Here is a 21,347-nt window from a genome sequence, read left to right on the forward strand (position 1 = left end):
TTTCAGTTTGACAAAAAAATCATTGGTAAAAATCATAAATCATAGGAGTTGTAAATTGAAGATCAATAGTAATCATTGAATGCCTACATGGTTAAAATAGCAGGGCAATTATTACATTACTAGTTTACGTGCTTTCGGCATTTCAACCCACGATACGAATCTAGGTTGTGTGTTTCGCAGCAACCCCCCTTTCCCCCATCTTTCTATTAACAACCGAGTTTATTCAAGGGAATATTATATTTAATGTTACACTCGTATATGGTATATGTCGCGTTTATCTGTCTTATGCGCGATTATTTGTAAAGAATAACCTTTTAAACTCTTTGACTGATACCTAGAAGCTGTCAGTCAGTTTCAAAGCCAATTGTTTCTTATTAAAACAGAGTACAGGTCCATACCGTACCGTCTCCAAAATAAAATGACTTGCGCAACCAAAACAAGTCAAAAAAAGAACCGCAATGCGCAAAACACAACGTGTGCCTCGGGAAAGACGCGGGCAGTCACTGGCACGCTGCCATCAGGCACTTGTGCCATAACCACGCGCTACCAATTTGCATACAATGTAAATAAATTTGTGACAGTATACCATGCGTAAAAACAAGACAGTTAATAAGTTACATAGATTCTGAGTACAAGTATTGTTATATGGATCGTAGCCAAAAGTATTACTATAGTATACATAAGGCAAGAATAAAGTAATTAGTTGTTGTATATGTAATTGGTTATAAAGGTGCCCACCTTTGACTAGATAGATTTGGTGCAATAATCATTTGAATGTTTGTAAACATCAAATGTTTGTGTAATTAACATACTTTAATACTACGCATTAACGATGAAATTAGTCAGATTAAATATTCCCAGTTTGTCTCAAAAAGGTTCATTTTGCTATTTTGTTTTCTAGTGTAATCAGACTATATCAAAAACCGACAAATAATTTTTCATTCAATTTAGAATATTTTAATATTACTCTGACATATTTTTTTTTCGAGCAAGATTAAAGTGGGATAAAAAGTGCATTAGTGTTTAAAAAATCTTGCATTTTGTGAAATAGGAGAAAATCACATCACAAAACAACGTCAAAGAGTAGGTTTTAGTAAATGTAGACTATATTTAATGTCCGTGTATTATGTTTAGGCCTTGTAGCCTATGTCAAAAACTTTGTAAACGAATTAAAGTGTTGCTGGATAAAAAGTTTGTTGGAGTTTTAGGACTGGTAACGTTTCCATGAAAATTTGTTAACCTCCGCAGAAACTTATTGTGAAAGTATCAATGTATTGTCCCCGACCCTTTTGAGTTTCTGAGTAGCTGTCTAGTAAACAAAACACACATATTTCTATACAACAGAAACCGTTTATATGGAGGTTACACAAAATACAAAGTTCGCTAGACAATTCTGCTCAGAGTCTTGTTTCGATTTGTTAACAAAAAGCCCGCGAAGAAAGTTTATTCGAAAGTTTATGATCTATTGTGTTTTCGCTTTTTGCTTTTGCCATTTAATTATCCGCTGTTATTATTTTTAGCCAATAGTCGAAGCATGTTTCAGTTTCCAAATACACATATAGACACAATAGACGTACACAACAACAACAGTTTGTATGGAGGATATACCATTTTGTTTGACAAATTTGAAGGTACAATATCATTGCTCTTTCAGCAGTTTTAATATAAATAATTAAATACTTTTTCATAAAAATAATCGACACTTTGACGTCCAATACAAGACGCTTCCTTTAGGATAATGGCATATCTTGCAAAACAAATTACCCTGATGAAGACGTCTTCTATTGGACGTCGAAACGTCGATTATTTATAACAAAATAAAAACGGCTGGAAAAACGATACTCGTTTATAGATTATGCCTGGCAGAAGTAGCTAATATGTATTTCTATTGATAAATTTCACAAAAATGCCGAAGTAAACATTTTACAACAAATGCATAATAGTTCCAGCAAAACTAAATGCCACAATCATCATCATGGTGTAATTAAATGACACCTGTGTTGCAGATGATGTTGATGAAGCAATGCATTTATCTAAAAACAAATAAACAAAGTAACGATCACGTTTTAAACACGATAATAAGATTTCTTCCAGCAATTGTTCATTTATAAAGGCTACTGCACTGAACAAACCTATGTGTCTTGCTAAACACATTGTGACATCACAAACATATTTTAGTTTTTGGTTTGGTTTGAGTTGAGTTTATTTCACTGGAATAAGCAAATCGCTGCAGCACAATTGCACCAAACTATTCACCAAACTGGAAATTGCTGCACAACGTTAAGACTTTATATAGCGGAACAAACTTTTACACAATTGGTGTATAGATGGTAGGCTTCACTGTTTATGCAGTGTCTACGTAATGACATCTAATAAGTGTTTTAGGAATACTTAAATGTTAATGAGGCAACGAACCCGTGTTACAGACGAATTTGCAGCTTTTGCCGATTCCAAACACCGACGAATAGCATCCCAAAATGCCCTTAGCTGGTCCACACGATCTCTTCACGTGTCCAACTTTCAAATAAGATGCACCTGTGGCATAAGATATATGATTTAGAAAGTGATAGAACAAACTGCTTGTGAACACCAACACACATTTAGAAAAACGTACTTAGTTTTTTGATGAAGGAAGTACGTTAATTGGCAGTTTTGTCGTATTAGACATCTTGAAAGTTACTTTATTGAGTGATTAACGTTTAATATTCTCACCAACTTCATTGAATTCAGCCACACACTGATTTGAAACTGGGCAGTCCTGTAGATACGTGTCTGGAATAGAGGGTCCTTCGCAGTCTGATTGGAGAAAATGGAGGCTGCCACAAACGTAGCATTGAATTCCTTTACCTTAAGCCAATAACAAAATATAAGTTATGAGGTCCAGATCTCCTAACCTTGATTTAAGAGAAAAGCTTTAACAAATACTACTTTAAACTCAAATCAGAAAAACAAACGGTTCTTAAAGGTAACATTCAGCTTTTAACATTTAAACTATCTTGCTACATGTCGAGTAGATTTATTTCTACATTTTAGTTTTTTGTGTGGACATTTTATCGTGTTTTTCATTTAAAGATTGCAGAAACCATTAACCAAACTTTGGGTTTGGTCTCTGCTGGTACAAAAGTATTAAATATACTATTTGATTGGTTTAATTCTTTCATTTTAGACACTCACAAAATAAAAAAAATGTGAAATATTTTTCGGCACATACGATAGGCATCCTGCTTCTGTAAACAACTGTTTTGAAGCCAGACCCTTTGCTTCACTCAAAAACTTAGGCTGTATATGTTAAGTTAGTCCGAAACTTGTAAATAAAGCAAAGAGAATGATCTTAAGATTTGAATATTGGACAAGAAAACAAAAACACGTACCTCTGGCAAAGAAAGTTGCGATAAGAAATATAATAATCAGCTTCATGCTTGAATTTTGTTCCTTCCTTATTAACTTCAACAAAAAGTATATTTTGTTGTAAACACCATGAGTTTCACAAAATCGCAATTATCAACTGAACCTTCCCAAAATATTTAACAACTTTCAAACTTTACAAAGAAAGCTTCGAAAATCCGGTCCGGATGGACAATTGTCTAGGACAGTGGTTCTTAACCTTTTTGGTGTGGTTTCCCACTAAAGTAAATCACCAAGTTCGAATTTCCCCCTCTGTTATTTTTATAAACATGTTTTGTGCCTAACACTAACAAAAAAATATTCTTTAATCGAAATAATTTTGTGAAGCCATTTGGTCAGGACCTTAAAGGTATACTGCAATCTTATTTAGTTTGAATAGTGATTTCGTTAGAAAGTAAAATTGTGTGGAATTTTGAAAAATCTCATGTGCTTGCATTAGTCATTTATTGCATCACAATCAACAGATCAAATGCATTTATTCGCGGACAATAACAAAGTCATTGATACTTTTAGTAATGTCTGTGATGTAACAAACGATTTTTGGATTTTTATGCGCCTGGTAAAACTAGGTGAAGTTAATCTTACTTACATGTTATTGCGGAAAATATAGAATTAAATTAACTTTCAACGATTAATTTCAAACCACGGGCCCGAGTTTGGCGATTTCTGACTCACATAATTTTCCTCTAAAAACGTTAAATTTCCCACTAGTGGGAAATTTCCCACCGGTTAAGAACCACTGGTCTAGGAGTATCGATGTGAAAACTAAGACATTCGAACCGATTGTGTGCTGTCATTTTCGCTTTCTGTAGTTTATACAACAAGTGTCTTTTGGACTTAAAGACTATTAGTTTCTTTTGTTCCCCAGCGATTAACTTTATTCAGCCTTCCTTTTGGTGGAATATTGCACATTATAAGTTGCGTGAAAAGAATTTTGTCGTCTGTTACCGAGGTTTTTAAAATGTGTAGTAAGTGTCACATTTAGAATGTAAACCGGCTTCTTCATCAATGTTCAAGCAGATAATATTGTTTGAGTTATGTCCTCTGTCCAAAAACTTACCAATAGAAACATCTATGATCCAGATACACACCTGTTTTATCATGACCCTCTCGACCGCCCACCAACGTTTCATCTCCATTCCAGTTTACTCGCTGCGCACCAACCTCACTTTCTTGTGAGCGCTCGTCACATAACGCGTCATAATAAGGTGTAGCTGCAACGCGTTCAGCCATTATCCACCATTTGTGCCATTCAATGTTTTGCGCTCAGGAGCGAGTTATTGCTATGACGTTTTAACGTTTCGCAGCTTTTTCCGACTTGGTGATTGTTTTACTGCAATTGCGTTGCTATGTTTTCTTTTACCAAGCGAAATAAACTCAGCTCAACTCATTACTTGCAATACACAGTTTTAACTGCTTGGAGAAGTCGTTTGTACAGTAAACCAAGGGTGACACTAAAACTCATTGCTGAATATTGCTGGAGATTGCGGGACGTCGCGGAAACCGCTAAATGTCGGGTAAATTGCTGACGGTTAGTGCTATTAGGGTTGGGTTGAGGTTTCATAGTAGTATATAAATCAAAAAATGTCCCTGCCTAAAACTTATTCGGCTATTTCTTGACATTAGGCTATTTTTGCGGAACGTCGCGGGATATGGCGGGACGTCTCAGGCGGGGAATGTATCCCGCGAATTTTTTTTAATGATTTTCTATTAATAAACCTTATCCCAACCCCAATAGCTCTGAACCGTCAGCAATTTAACCCGATATTTAGCGGTTTCCGCGACGTCCCGCAATCTCCAGCAATATTCAGAGGTTTAGTGTCACCGGTAAACCAAACACAGTATGTAACAAAACACACGACTAATTCTAACTGGTACCAGGAGCATTAAGCGTCCACTTTGTTAATGCCAAGATTTTCTTGACAAAATAAATAAATTTAATTCACAAAATGACGGAGTGCGCTTAAATCGTTGTCAAGAGAAAATTATTCTGTCCTACTTTACAGTTAGCTTCTCTGCTATCGGTATAATGAGGACCAAAGCGTACATGACAGTAAATTGTTTTCAGGCATATGAACAGCGTAATTGTGATAAAATTAGAATAATAATTTAGAATAAACATCCAACAAAAACTTTCAGGCAATGCCCATCCATCGACGATGCATGAACTAACGAAGTACTAAGAAAAATCACTTGGGTCAATGTTATTGTACTTGAAAATATAAGCGCACCGAAAATTTGAGAGAAGAGAAGATTAAAGATAGAAACAATACAATAGGACTTAATTGGTATTTTGTACCCAGGACCAACTTATTAGGTGCCTGGTGGCTACCGTGGCGCACTATATAGGAGAAATGAAACCCCTTCTTTATGGCAACAAAAATAGCTAGTGAATTGTAAAAGGCCGGGTTTACACCTACACATATGTGTACACATATCTGCTTCTGTACTTAATGCATGGCCATAAATGACCTAGGTTAACAAGCATTTTGCACAAAAACTGATATTACAATGTGACTTTTTACCAAGAGGTAGTTTTCCCAAACTGAGAAAGGTCGCGGCTGCAGCCGAGGAAAAACGTTGATATACATAAATAGAAGAAACATACTATGATAAACTTGTACAAAAAAGAGAAATGCGTTGGGTCTTAATGCCAAACTCATAATCGTTTTGTTCATTCAAACAAGAGTTTTTAAGGCTTGCTAAGTAAGGTGTTACCACAAATACATCTACCGTATTCAGATTTTTATAGCTTTTTCTATATGCTAGTTCCTTTTCAGATAAAACATACGCTCTTCGCACTGAAATAAACAAGAAAAGTGCAATATATACTCCAATGGGTAAAACAAACTAGATTTTTTTGCAAATCACAAAGCTATTTCGTCAACTGCGTGTGCTATTGTGTTGCAACTTATCAATCTATTTCGAATAGACGTTTCCTAATTTGTACGATTTATAGGATTTTAAACAGTGCGCCTTTCCTTGATCGTTATTTGTAATACAAATCATTATTTATTCGTGTTTATGTACATTATACTTCGCTATTTTCAAATATCTGGAGACACTTAACTGCAAAAAAGGCTTATAAATAACAAACTAAGATTTGGACGCCATGAGGAAAGAGAGTTACGATTTCCTTTGAACGCAACCAATTTGGCTTTTCCAAGCTTGTACCACAGATAAGTCAAGTTTATAGACGTAGGTCTTCTCGTGGATAAAGTCACCAGGTTTCTCCTGGAAGCGGAGAAGAAACGGAATCTTTACCTCGGATTCCTGCGCCGACAAATATATCTTGATAATTTGAACACGACTATTAAATCAATTGTAACCAACAGAAGGGTGGCTTTTCTATATATTTCAATTGGGTTTGTCCATATGTTTTTCACTTTCTTGACCAAATGTTTTGAACAAACAAGCGTTTGACAAAAAATTGAAAAAGAGTTACAATGTTTCTACTTACCTCAAGTTTCTGGAGGTTTAAAATCTGAACAGGTGATTGAGTCAATGTTTCATGAGGCAAAATATCGAATCCCTCAGAATTAGACAATGTAATATTCTGCGCCTAAACACACAAGAAACGGACTTGCAAAAAAAACAACTTAACGTAATACATGAAGATAAACTAAAAAGCCAAAATCGTAAAAAAAATTAACAAAAAAAATTAGGCAAAAAGGAAAACTTTACAAGTAGCGGGCCAGGTACAAAAACTGAACATTGAATCATTTAAAATATGCAAAGATATATATATCGATAGATCATATGCACCATGACGTTACACTGAATCAAGCTAGCCTCCCAAAAATTCCCGTGTCAAAGTTGTAAGTAGACCAAAATTCGGGCCCGAACTATGAATCGTTTTTGTCATTTTGAGTAGCTTGTTTTAGCGCGAATAGCCTAAACATCCAGCAACTAACCAATTTATATTAAAAACTAGAAAGGTGGCTTTCTGATATACTTCCATTTTATATATTCTATATCCTATTTACCAATTTACTGCATCATTTGATTTACATATGATTGTTTTTGGAAGTAAAAACGAATAGGTTCCCACACAGGTGTTTGTGCGGATTTGCGGTAAACAAATGTTCCGGTTATTTTTAGTTTCCGGTTACTAATTCGGATCAATAGCAAACATCTGTCCAAATTTGAATGAATTTCAAGCACTCTTTCTTGACCAAACCAGCGTTACAAACCAGCGTTTAACAAATTTACGTTTTGGGGGCCTGTGGGTGAACCGCTGGGTCATTCGTGGTCAACTTCAGGAGGATCAAATTCGGATTACTAACTAACATCTGTCCAAATTTAAATAAATAAAAAGCACTCTTTCTTGACCAAACGAGCGTTACTAACCAGCGTTGACAGAAAAAAGGGAAAAAATAAAAAAAAAATAAAAAAAAATGTAAGGGGACCCACAAAAAATGCTGACACAGAAATGCGTCAGGTCATTTAAACAAGGCCTTGAAAAATCGAGTTCGGGCTGATCCCAGTTATGAATGTATGTTCATCTTATCTGAAATATATCACTAACTTTACTGTTGTGTGTAAATTCTAACCTTCAGGCGATCAATACGAACATAAACTTCACACTGGTTCAAGTTATTTGTGTTCACAGTGCTTGCTGTCACTTCGATACAGTTGGTGAGAATCGACTTAAATGAAACTGAAAAGGAAATTCCGTTTTCCTTGCATTGGATTAATACGGGAAGTTCCGGGACATCTGCAACAAAACAAATTACTTTAATTAAGTTTTAGTGAAGCTTTCAGTACACTTAAATCAGTTTGTGTTTTTTGTTGTGCATTTTCCAATTAGTGTTAAATGTTTTTTGTGGCAATTGTTTTCAACAGAAATTATGCACCAATCATAGGGTAATAGCTAGTCAGTAAATATTGATTTACTAAGTACAAAATTATAAAATGAAATACAGACCTCATTTTCATACATATAGAGGTTTTAATGAACTGAGTCAGGTGCCCCAACAATAAAAGCAGATAAAAAGTGTCCTTAACGGTAACAATCCCAGTACACACGACCCATTTTAATAAATGCGTCCTATTTGGACTTAAACATTCCAATACCGTGAGTGCTGGTCTACATGAACGCTGACCCTAGTATTAAGTTGGTGTTCATCTTAAATGATGGTCAAACTTCCTCCACTACAAAGCTGACATGTGCACAATGCGAGACAGGCAACGGTGCTTATCATTCAACTTCGTCAGGCTTAACACCAGCCTGTGTAGCTCATTGGTAAAGCACCAGACCCGCTTAGGCTCCAGACGTAATTTCGAACTTCACAACATTCTAGATTTTTCCAGCCAATGTCTTGTCCTACTTACCTACTTTAATCGATATTACACGTTTCATTAGCCTAGCCTACTACAATTAACACATGAGGGTGCTGTGATCGCTGGTCTGCATGAAAGATTCAAGGCCAATCCCAGTACTAAACGTATCTTCATTTCAGCTAGTTGTAGTTGCTGGCCAACGATAAAAAGACACAAAAGCAGCACTATTCAAAAGAACAAGTACTTTGCAAAGTGAAACTGTGAGTTTTGGGAAGAACAGCGCAGTATGAATAGCAATGGGATGGGTTGGACATCACGGGGACGCCAGCCATTTTCAAATGGGTCAATCCAAATTAGGAAGTATTTTGTAGCAAGTAAACGCTTACCATGCATTTCTTTCCATTTGCGATGAACTTCACTGTAACCCTTTCCAGCCTCCAGTCGATCCGTCAGACATCGGTTAAATGATAAAAGCGTTTTCACCTCAACACACTGAAAACAATTTGATTTAAATTAAATGAAAGGTGCCTTTACAATATGTTTCTTTTAAGTTTAATCGTCAAACCTATAAAAGTCATGTGCATTTTAGGTATTATTAACACAACACAGAAAAATGCTAAATACTAAGTCGAAAAGAACTTAACAATGCATCATTTGAGAATTCTGACATGAAAAAAATGGAGCTTATGTCTTTAAGCATGGAATTTGATTATTATTATTTTTTAAATGAACACTCTTTTGTATACTGCAAACAGTGCCCACTGCTTCGACCTATGAGGCCTTATTAGTGCAGCTGGTGACATGATACATGCCATATTGGCCAGTAAAAGCTTTATAGGTCAAAACAATGCGCAATGCCCAGAGTTTTAAGGCGGGTCGAGCTTTTTGTGCCGGGTTCGGGTTTGGGTTTCATACAAAACGGACTTGGGCCTCACAAAGGGCTTCTCAAAAACGATTAGGGTTCGGGCTTGTACTTTCGGGTTCGGGCTCCAATTTCAAGCCTGTTTACAACTCTGACACTACCTGTAGCTTACATATCATTTCTTGACTCAATGCTTTTGTACTTATGTTGTCAAAACAAAAATGGTTGGATTGTTTATGGCATTAAATGCATTATAGTTTTTGCCAAAATATCTTTTTGTGAATGATCATTTTACAAATTTTGAAACCCAGTCATGCAAGAACTATTTTTATACCTGGACGTCACTTTTTCTGACATCATCTTGAACATACGATAACATGTGATTTACACGAATCGGTTTCTCCAAGTGTTTCTGTAAGGACTCAACAAATATCCCGTATGTACGACCCTGTTCCTCGAAAGCTTCCCGGTTTTCAGTTCTAAATAACATTAAAACAAGCTTTATTAACAATCATAATAAGACCTGCTGCAGACAGTGCACACTGTTTCGACATATCAGGTCTCATCAGTGCAGCTGGCGACGAGAGAGCTAGTGACCAGCTACACTGATGAGACTTTATAGGTCGAAACTGTGAGCACAGTCTGCAGCTTATCATTTATTGGCTCGATGTGTTTACATTAATAAGACCATTTTAAAAGATTGGCTGGGTCCCAACCTTTAAGGGCTTGGATTTTTTTTGTCCCAGCACAGCCATTGACGGACATAAAATGACATAAAACATACAAATTCACACAAAAAAGTTTTGTAAAGTCTTCCACTGCAAAAATTTACCGCTGTCTGTCCACCTAGGGTCGCCAACCTTTACTACTCAAAGAGCCACTCGGACCAGTTTTATGTAGTAAAAAAACACTGGGAGCCACAAAGTCGTTTTAAAATTTAAAATAAAATGCAAAACGTTTTTAGTTTTATGACATTCGACTTTTTGTTGTTGTTTAGCTAGTGTTTCATTGCATATTAGACACACTGGTATACTAGTCTCGTCAGCAGAGAAACAACTTTACGTAGCGTTGCAAATTCTGTTTTTGCAGATTTGTATTCTATTGTTAACGCGTTTCTAACGTAACAATTAACAAACAGCTATTGTTACGCGCGCACACACACTGCAAACAAAAACAGTATTGTCTCATATTGCGTATTAACCTGCGCTCCGCCAGTTTGCCTCTTTCAGCTTCACGTTTGATGGTATAGAGATGGGGTTGCAGGTAACTACAACAAGCGAGTACAGTCATGCTACTGCACTTCAATTTTCGTGTTCGACTTTTGTGTTCAGCATAATCGTCACATAATTTTTATTCAAATGTACAACATTTGGCAAATTCAAAAACTGAGCCGCATCAGAGGGATCAAAGAGCCACATGCGGCTCCGGAGCCGCGGGTTGGCGACCCCATGACCTAGGGTTAAGATGCTTTTGATACACAGAAGTGTAAAAATCATAAAGAATGAACCCAATAAAAAAACTTTGTGTTATTAGTTAATTTGTTACTCACGTTGCATACGCAAACACAATATTGTCAGTAAAGGAGGTGCGGGATGAATATCTTCTCATGTCGTGGGGATTGCTGCAATAGTTCATGTTGTAATTATTTTTCTGAATGTTTTAAACCCAGTTTAAAATTATTATAAATGTAAAACCTAAAAACAGAAAATACAAATAAAAAAGCTACTATTTTTTTCTTAATTACATAAACTAAAAGTGTAGTTTTCCAGTTTAGTCTAACTGTAGGAGTGTAGTTTTTAAAACTTAATAAGACAAAGACATAAAAGTCAAAAAATGAAGAGAATTGCAACAAACTGTTCAGTATAAGTGAGTACATTATAGCAGTGTTCGGAAACTGCCGGTCCGCGAGGAGTTCATTACCGGGCCGTATACTTTTTTAGGTCAAGTGCTTTAAAACATTTTGCCCGTGTTTTCCGGGGATGATAAACTAATTTAGTTTCAACTAAATATTTGTTTTTTTTTGGTAGGCCGTTTCATGATAAAATTTCAGCCTCAAAAACGGCCCGCAATAAAAAAAAGGGTTGCCGACCGTTGCGTTATAGCATTGTCAAATATTTTTAACTCACCTTTTTCTACAGATATCAAGCAGAATTAACATCATGCTTGGCTCACACCGACGTTGTACATCCTCCAGTGCTGAGTGAGCTTGAATACAATGGGCGGAAATATACTTGCTTGGTGCATCCGTAGGAACCAAGTAACACTGGCCATCATTTTCATACCCATGACCACCAAAGTAAAACACACCTGCAAGTACATTATTTGACTGATTATTTTTGACGAGTTTGACTAAATATTTTAAGTTGGTTTTGATACAATAAAAGGTCACAGGGGAAAACTACTTTTACATTCCAACAACAGGGTGTTTCACAATACGTGTTTCTGACCTGCAGTAACCTCTCGGCCGTGGGATATCTACACAATAACTCTTATGAATAGAGATGCACCAAATTGGCTTAATTTGGGTTCCTGAATATTCGGTAGTTTTGCCAGTTGCATGGTGAGTTTGAAAGGCAAATGGCAAATTCACAAGAGACAAAATTGTAAATAGTAGCCGAAGAAAAAGTAAAATATTCAGTAATCGCTGCACTGGTGTTAACCAGGTTTGTGGCCCCAGACTCACACTTTTAGGCACGGAGTCAGCATTTGAGCAGCCAAATTAATCAAATCATTATTACATATACCATAATGGTTTTTCAAACACCTATAACAAGAAATTAAATGGCAACAAAAATAACTTACAATAGCATCCCTTTATGCTGAGGTCAATCCACAGACGAAAAACTCTGTGCATTTCTAGGAAGTCCAAGTTTTGAAAAGATAAAGTTCGAAAATGTAAATTATCCTGAAAAAATTAAAGTTGTATTTAAAAAAGTTTTAGACCACAATTAAAGCACAGCGAATTTCAATCCAACGAGTTATTTTCAAAGAAAAACATCTTTATATGATGCAAAAGATTGTTTTTTTGCTTGTTAATACTAAAATAACACTAAAGGTCAACAGGGTAAATATCAAAATCATTCAAATTGACAGAAACTGGTTACTAAATTAAATACACATATATTTACATGCATATTTGTTGCATTTTTGTGTTTGTTTTTAAAATTCAAAGCTTGTTGATATACAATTTATGGATAGTTGTTGACAACTGTAGCTCAATTTTTTAAATTTTTTTCTGACTAAAATCATGTAAATAAACAAGCCTAATAAAAAACACAAACTAAAAACATCATACAAAAAAACTTAAAAAAAACATGTAAGTACAAAACTTTACTATAAATGTTGCCTCATTTCAACAACTTACGACCTTGAGTGCTCCTAGTTTTGAAAACATGTCAGTTACTTTGACTGAACTTACTTTAAAAATCTTGGTGAGAACTCTTAGGTCCCTGGATACAGCTGGCAATTGTTTATTGTTTTGGTAAGTGTCATTTCCAATGAAAAGTGCAATTTTGTCACTTGCATTGAACTCAGAAATATGTTGTGAAACATCATGAACTAATAAAAAAATCAATTTCAGATGATGCTATTTAGCAATCACCACAAAATTAAACAAACTATCAGCCCAAGTAAGAATAAAACTGGGAAAACCTACTGTATGTTATGCTATAAGTGTTTAATTTAACATTAGAGATATTTCAAATGCAGTAAACAATAGTATAAACTGTGATTTCACAGGCAAAAAGGATAGTCCTACCATTGGAAGTCAAGAAACAATCAAAAACTCTTCATCAAATGCTTTATTGCATGGTAAATAAAAAGCACTTCTACCATCTCATCTGGAAAACTCTTAAGTTAGTGGCAACGGGTTAATAGAGTTTTTTGACAATCCCATACTGTGTAAACATTTGTCTTACTCCATACACTTTCATTACTTCTCATAACCTTTCATTTTAAAGCCTGTAAGTTGCTGTGTTGAGGCAATTCTGCACAGTGTCACAACCAGTAAACCCAAGGTTGGGGAATGCTATATGACGTCACAAGCGTCTGTCGTAACAATGCGTTTGTGTGATATTGCAACATGTTTTGGGTGTGGTCGCCATTCTATGAATACAGTTGAACAGAAAAGTATTGTTTTTTTTGGTTATCTCTAAACGCTGACTCGAGGAAAGTTACGCACGTCGCACTTGTGTGAATATTTGCATACTAGTACGCGACAATTCTGGGGGCTCGTCCGGGATTTCTACAAACTAAATAAAAGTTTGGTTTGGATCCTGTTTATGTGTGTATCAGCAGACCTCTTGTAAACAGCATGGAGAAACTATTAGAGATGGGAAAGCAAATGGAACTTTCTGGCGAAAGTTTGATGAAGTTCGTAGCTGATCAGCAGGCTCTAGAACGCGAAGAAAGGCGCCTGATCAGAGAAGCTGAAGCTGAAGAAAGACGATTAGAAGCCGATAAGGAAGCAAAGGTTCTTGCACAAAAAGAATGTGAAGCCGATAAGGAAGCAAAGGTCCTTGCACAAAAAGAATGTGAACTTGAATTAAAGAAGCTCGAGATGCAGCTTGCCCAAGTAAACAGCGACAGGCAGGAAGTAGCTGTTGGAAGCAGAGCAAAAGTGCCCAAGTTACCAGTATTTATTGACGGTAAAGATGAGCTTGATAGCTATTTGTTACGGTTTGAAAGGTTCGCCACAAATAGCAGTTGGAAGCAAGAAGAGTGGGCTACAGCGTTAAGCGCGCTACTCACCGGGAGAGCCCTTGAAGTCTACTCAAGACTGTCGGATACTGACGCGGTTGATTATCGCCGGTTAAAGCATGCCTTACTAAATCGGTACGATCTTACGGAAGAAGGCTACCGCATGAAGTTCAGAATGGCAAAGCCCGAGGAACATGAGAGTCCAGAGCAATTTGACGTGAGGATTCAGAGTTATCTAAACAAGTGGGTAAAGCTTTCTGGCCATAACACAGATTGGAGCGAATTGAGTGATTTGTTTGTCAAGGAGCAATTCCTAAAATCTTGTCCGGAGGACTTGTCTGTGTACATTAGAGAACAAGCGCCTAAAACACTGAACAATCTGACGACAGTCGCTGAACAGTTTTTAACAGCGCACAACAGAAAGTTGGCTGGAGATAAGGAAAAGAAAGTTGTCGAGAGAGCGAGAAAGTGCTTTATTTGCGATAAAGTGGGGCACATTGCGAAGGACTGCAGGTCACGTGCATACCCACCAAATCCGCCAAAAGTGTCTTGCGCAAAAGCACAAGGTAAAATGACGTTTGGTCGACGGAATACCACACGTTTGCCGCTTGTTGAAGGTCGAGTTGGTCGACATAAGGTAACGGCACTTAGAGACACTGGATGCACTGGAATCTTGGTCAACAAAAAGTTTGTGGATGACGATCAGATTCTGGATAAGCACGGGTCTATCGAGTTAGCCGACGGCAAGTTGGTCAAAGCCAAGGTGGCTAAAATTACAGTAAGTACTCCATATTACAGCGGTGAAGTGGAGGCATGGTGTCTGCCCAACACGGCACACGATTTGTGCATCGGAAATGTTGCTGGTGCAAGAGAAGCCGACGATCCAGATGTGGCGTGGGGAAAAGTATGTGCAGTTACTACGAGGGCCCAGAAGGAAAAGAGTAAAAGAAAGGACAAACCTCTCGTAGTGCCGGTTTGCGAAGAGTGGCCGGTTACGGACAGTGATGGATTTAAAAGCGCACAGCGATGTGACAAGTCTCTTGACGATTTGCGGGACCGTGATGAGGGAATGGTAAGAGGGCAGAAAATAACGAAATTTGTGACCACAGACGGACTGCTTTATCGGGCGTATTTGCACCCCAACGTAAATGAAGGAAATTGGTTAAGACAGCTGGTTGTACCCGTTTCTCTGCGAAGTAGAATTATGCAAGTTGCTCATGACTCGATCATGGGGGGACATTTGGGAATAAAAAAGACATGTGACAAGATTATGCAGAGCTTTTACTGGCCGGGCATACGAGACGACGTCCGACGTTTTTGTCGGTCATGTGACATTTGCCAAAGGACAATTAGTAAAGGAAGCGTACACAAGGTGCCCCTACAGAGTCAACCTCTAATTGATGTTCCATTTAAGAGGGTGGCGGTGGACCTCGTCGGACCTATTTATCCAACGAGTGCGGAAGGACACCGTTACATTTTAACACTTGTCGATTACGCAACACGTTATCCGGAGGCAGTGGCGCTTAAGAAAATCACGGCAGAATCGGTTGCTGAGGCTTTGGTGGATATGTACAGCAGGCTAGGGATTCCGGATGAAATCTTGAGTGATTTGGATACTCAATTTATATCGGAATGCATGAAAGAGACTGAACGACTCCTCATGATTAAACATCTAACAACTACACCGTACCATCCTATGTGTAACGGCCTCGTTGAAAAATTTAATGGCACGCTAAAGCGAATGCTGAAGAGGTTGTGTAGCGACCAGCCTGAGCAATGGAATAGGTAGGTATATAAACGCGTTGTTGTTCGCATATCGCGAGGTCCCACAGGAGGCTACAGGTTTCTCGCCGTTTGAGCTTGTTTATGGAAGGACAATTCGTGGTCCAATGGCAATTTTGCGCGAGATGTGGACCAACCCAGCCACTATTCCTGAAGTGAAGACAAGTTATCAGTACGTCATTGATTTAAAGAAGCGGATAGAGACCACAATAGCGCTGGCTAGGGAAGAGTTGGACAAGTCACATGTGAGATACAAAAGGCACTTTGACAAGAAAACAAAGCCGCGAAAGCTTGCAGTAGGACAACAAGTGTTGTTACTTCTTCCAACCGATAACAACAAGCTCCTAATGCAGTGGAAAGGGCCATTCACGGTGATTGACAAAGTCTCCGTTAATGATTACGTACTCGACGTCAATGGGAAACGTAGGACCTTCCACATCAACATGCTGAAGGTGTATGTGTCTCGGAATGACACGCCTGTTGCACGCACAGAATATGTCCCAATAGATACTCAACAGGGGCATGTGGGTAGCTGCAAATGTCGTGAAGACCCTTCATTCAAATTTGGGGAAGGGCTGACAAAGGATCAAAAGACCGAGGTTGGAGACCTCGTGAAAAGCTACGAAGAGATATTCAGTGACGTTCCTGGAGAAATGGATTTTACCGAACACCGTATTCAGCTGACTGACAATAAGCCAATTCGTTCAAAACCATACACAGTACCTTACAAACTGCGGGATGGTCTCCAAAAGGATATTGAAGATATGCTGGAAAAAGGTATTATTCAGAGATCGAAATCAGCATACGCTTCCCCTGTGGTTATCGTCAAAAAGAAAGATGGTTCAAATCGAATCTGCATTGACTACCGGAAGTTAAATAAGGTGACTGTGTTGGATAACGAACCAATGCCAACTGTAGACGAAGTGTTTCATGAGTTATCGACCAGCAGGTACTTTACAAAGATTGACCTGACAAAAGGTTATTGGCAAATCCCCGTTGCCGAACAGGATATTTACAAAACAGCATTCGTAACTCACTATGGGACATACGAGTTTCTAAAAATGCCATTTGGCATGGTAAATTCTGGTGCAACGTTTGTTCGCGCCATGCGAATCCTCTTGGATGGGTTGGACAATACGGAATGCTATATCGATGATGTGTTGGTTCATACAGAAACGTGGGGAGATCACCTCGACGCGTTGAAAAGGCTGTTTGCTCGTTTGAAGTCAGGAAACGTTACAGTGAAACCTGAAAAGTGTATCGTTGGTGCAGCCGGGGTGGACTTTCTGGGTCACTACGTGCACGCAGGGACCATCGGATTGAACGACGAGAACGTTAAAAAAATTCGAAATGCAAACCGTCCTACTACCAAGAAACAGGTCCGCTCATTCTTAGGTTTGGCTGGATATTATCGGGACTTTATCCCAGGTTTCTCGGAAATAGCTGCGCCTCTGACGGACCTTACAAGAAAAGGTTCACCTAATGATGTTATTCTGGGGCCACTGGAAAAGGCGGCATTCGAGAAATTAAAGGAGAAACTGGTCAACAAGCCCATCTTACACCTGGCAGATAAGAAGAAGATGTACATACTTCGCACCGACGCTTCCAATGTCGGCCTCGGATGCGTTTTGTTGCAACGGCATGGAAACGAAGTGTTCCCAGTGAGCTATGCCAGCAGGCGGCTGACTAAAGCCGAGGAGTCATATTCTACAATAGAGAGAGAATGTCTCGCTATAGTGTGGGCCATTAAGAAATTTAAAGTGTATATTTACGGAGGCGAATTCATGTTGCAAACTGATCACCAGCCTCTTGTGTATTTAACGTCGGCACGATATACGAATGACCCAGTAATGCGGTGGGCGATGTCGCTTCAAAATATCGTATTACGTATGAAAGTATCAAAGGGTGTGACAATGTTGGCGCTGACTATTTAAGTCGCATTTACTAGTTTGTGTTTTGTCGTTTTACTTCGTTCTCTTGGCGTTGTGATTTCTTTGTTGCAAAAATCATAGATTTTGCTTAAATGGGGGGTAATGTCGCAACCAGTAAACCCAAGGTTGGGCAATGCTATATGACGTCACAAGCGTCTGTCGTAACAATGCGTTTGTGTGATATTGCAACATGTTTTGGGTGTGGTCGCCATTCTATGAATACAGTTGAACAGAAAAGTACTGTTTTTTTTGGTTATCTCTAAACGCTGACTCGAGGAAAGTTACGCACGTCGCACTTGTGTGAATATTTGCATACTAGTACGCGACACACAGATACCATAAAAGGCAAAGAAACACTTGGTAAAAAGCTTGCTTACTTACCAATATCAACAAACGCTGTTCGAGAGCGCGCTGAACCATGGGGGCTGTGACCGAGGGAAGGTGACTCAGCAATGCAGTAGTAATTGCCAATGCTCTCAACTGAGGGTTTTTCAAGTATAAGAGTTGGCTTAAGACTACCAGGGACAGGTTTGTCATTGTGGTACCATTGGTATTTAATATCAGTCTGGTTGCTTTCCACAATAAAGTGAAGTATTCCACAATTAGTTGGACTACATCTTTGGTCTTTAGGTTGCTCCAGAATTGTAATAACTTTCTGTAAAACAAATGTGTCAGGTTTAAAATTGTTTAAAATGTTGCCAGAGCCTATATGTATAAAATTCATGGCATCATTTAGGTCTTTGATGTGATTAAAAAATATATACCAGAAGTGTGCAAGCGTATTAATCTACTCAGAAACAAAATTGGATTGGAATTGTTATGTATTCACAGGCTACATAGCTTATATTTGATAAATGTGTTTGGCCAATAGGCTGTGGGCTACACACTCCTGATGTATTTTTAGATGGCATTCATAGAAACAATAAGATATTTTGGCTTGAATAAATGTCAAAACTGTCGAAAATAGTGATGTATAGGTACCAAAGCAATTAGCAAAAATATATTTAACTGGTACCTGTGGTTTGGGTGTGGTATTGTCCTGCAAGGAATTTGTAGACATTTTGGCTGGGTCATTTGGGTATTGCATCATATGGGATGAGGTTGGGAATCCTGCAACAGTGTGGTATCTTTCATGGGCCTGCAACATCATGATAAGCGCGTAAACACAAGTTTTCTTAGGAGTATTCAGCAAAATAAGAGACATTGGTTAATTGCACTTTGTATATATGTATATGCCCATGTAAGCATGTGACATTACTATATGGCAGGCTCTTACAGTAGTCACACATACACTACTCAGAGTAAACTGCATTATATAAATGATTTGTGTGATTGCACTTGCAGTTTTTTTTACAAAAAAGTTCGATAAACAATTAAATTATTTACATAAGCTATTGCTATCAGGTATAATATCAAGTTTATAAAGCTCTTCTGGCAAATGTAGTTTTATTTCGATGTTTGGACACCCTATACAGGTCACCTTCATAGGGTAAATAACACTCAATGCTCGTAGTACGGTGCATTACAAAAAAGGAAAAATTAAATTATTTCTTACCATGTGGTCTTGTGGAACCATGTGCCCAGGAGTTGGTGCAGAAATAACGCGATCTTGAGAATAATATTGTTGCACATAAGGTGGGGCATAGTTTTGTTGCTGAAAAATGGCCTGAAAGTATGCATCTGAAAATATAAATGTTGTGGGAGTTTTTCATTGAATTGGAATTTCACAAAGACTGACACAAGCAAGAATAAAAATATATTGTCATTTTGTGAAGCTATATGGCAACTCTTGAGATTCTTTAAACATGTTTTCCATACTTCCCTTTGTTTGTACAGCAGTGCTTACAGTGTGATCCGAAATTAAAAGTGTAATATAAAGAAAAGATTTCTTTACACATCTATATATAGGCCAAAATTGCATGAAACAGATACACCAGAATAACCCAGCACATAATATATATAATAAACCTAAAATTTTAGCTAACAACATTTTTTGCAACTGAATGTCAATGTCCTGAAAAACAGTGTGAGCACATCCATGGATAAAAACAAAAATCTGTTTTAAATGTAACTTAGTTACAAAAACATTTTAACTTTCCACGTTATTGACACTGTATATTTGGTTATCTATAAACTTCTTCCCATTTATTGATGAACCAAAAAAAGCAATATATAACTGTGTTAAATATTAAAATGTTTGTCCAACCTTTACCTAAACTGTTGATGAGAGCTGTTGATGCACATTTGCATGGTAAAGTATCAAGATATTGAAGCAAAAAGGCAACGGTGACTTGACGCTCAACTATTTTCTTCACAATTTCAAAAGCATCCACTCGTGAACGACACAAAATAATAAATTCATTGTCACTGAAACAAATAAAAGTGATGCAAGATTTGGAATAACAAGGGGTAATGATTGAACATATGATAACTAATACTTATTGTTGATTAGAGATGACTAAAGATAGGATTATGCTGAAATAAAGTTACTTCAAAATGTGCAGTGCTACTTTTAATGTTAGTATTTTCTTTTTGTAAAGTATTTTGAGAACTTATAAATTGCTCCATTCCAGTTTCAGAGAAAAACTTTTTAATAAGTCCAATAAGTACTAGTTTTATGATATCTTTTGTCCAAGTCATAATTGCAAAAAAAACGCGCCTATTAATAGTGATGTAACTTAGGTGAAAGGCAGCATAATCAATAAAAATGTATTATACATATTAATAAGCAATAACAAATTCTAAATAACTTTTGAACATAACAAATCATTAGCTTTGACAAACCTAAAGAAATGTTCCTTTTCCTGCAAAGTACGAACCACATGTTTCCAGTTGCATGGACCTTCTACGTTTAACGTTTCGCAAAGATCTTTAAACACATCCAATGGCAGTTGATTCAAAATACAGTGGTTATATTTACTCCGCAACATTTTTCACTCTAAAAAATATACACAGGATAATGCCTTAGGTAATTTTTATAGACATAGTATGTAAATAAGTATTGATTTCAAAAGATACTGCCTAATGTATTGAAGGCAGCTAATCTTTGCCATTTTAACAGATTTTACAATATTTGTTGCTTTCTATGTTTCTAAGACAGTTTTTTCTCAAAGTTAAACTTTGGTGTTGATTTGATGTTTCAGATTAAAAATAGTTCAGACATCATATTGTTTTTGAATGACTATAGTTGCCTTTAACTACACCACAAATATTTCATTGTCATCATTCATTCATTCATTCACATTAACATTTCACATCTAGTATTATATTTATGTATATGTTTGTAACACAATAGGTTAGAAACACCAGCCTGATGTCACATAAATACGCAATATGAAACAAATTCGAGCAAAAACAGATCATTTCCTTGGCTGTGTTGGTGAGCT

At 37.2% G+C, this 21,347-nt stretch overlaps 2 protein-coding genes across 3 annotated transcripts; one reads left to right on the forward strand and one right to left on the reverse strand.

Annotated features, from left to right (window-relative positions):
* Positions 1-5,449: 5,449 nt before the first annotated feature.
* On the reverse strand, positions 5,450-20,899 carry LOC145213900 (mucosa-associated lymphoid tissue lymphoma translocation protein 1 homolog). Of its 2 annotated transcripts, XM_080082313.1 has the most exons (14): positions 20,746-20,899; positions 20,174-20,328; positions 19,517-19,641; positions 18,977-19,099; positions 18,343-18,616; positions 12,969-13,108; positions 12,353-12,455; positions 11,677-11,857; positions 11,100-11,171; positions 9,885-10,029; positions 9,075-9,180; positions 7,959-8,122; positions 6,866-6,967; positions 5,450-6,678 (listed from the first exon to the last, which is right to left on the reverse strand). In XM_080082313.1, the coding sequence occupies exons 1-14, from the start codon at positions 20,889-20,891 to the stop codon at positions 6,532-6,534; spliced, it is 1,983 nt and encodes a 660-aa protein (XP_079938439.1). In that variant the 5' UTR covers positions 20,892-20,899; the 3' UTR covers positions 5,450-6,531. The 2 variants fall into 2 exon arrangements, with proteins under 2 accessions (XP_079938439.1, XP_079938445.1); XM_080082319.1 differs by lacking the exon at positions 6,866-6,967 and having other exon boundaries at positions 20,746-20,895.
* Positions 13,848-16,037, forward strand: LOC145213891 (uncharacterized). Its single transcript, XM_080082304.1, has one exon. The coding sequence runs from the start codon at positions 13,863-13,865 to the stop codon at positions 16,035-16,037; it is 2,175 nt and encodes a 724-aa protein (XP_079938430.1). The 5' UTR covers positions 13,848-13,862.
* Positions 20,900-21,347: the final 448 nt, after the last annotated feature.

Source organism: Phallusia mammillata, chromosome 1, assembly GCF_965637545.1.
Source record: "Phallusia mammillata chromosome 1, kaPhaMamm4.hap1.1, whole genome shotgun sequence".
NCBI lineage: Eukaryota > Metazoa > Chordata > Ascidiacea > Phlebobranchia > Ascidiidae > Phallusia > Phallusia mammillata.

What these genes read in the sequence shown, in the direction of transcription:
- LOC145213900 (XM_080082313.1), bottom strand. Translation starts at nt 20,891, where the DNA reads ATGTTGCGGAGTAAATATAACCACTGTATTTTGAATCAACTGCCATTG. An exon ending in TTCTCACCAAGATTTTTAAA is followed by an intron (nt 12,456 to 12,968) that starts GTAAGTTCAGTC and finishes TAATTTTTTCAG; the next exon opens with GATAATTTACATTTTCGAAC. An exon ending in ATTGTGTTTGCGTATGCAAC is followed by an intron (nt 10,030 to 11,099) that starts GTGAGTAACAAA and finishes AATGTTATTTAG; the next exon opens with AACTGAAAACCGGGAAGCTT.
- LOC145213891 (XM_080082304.1), top strand. Translation starts at nt 13,863, where the DNA reads ATGGAGAAACTATTAGAGATGGGAAAGCAAATGGAACTTTCTGGCGAA.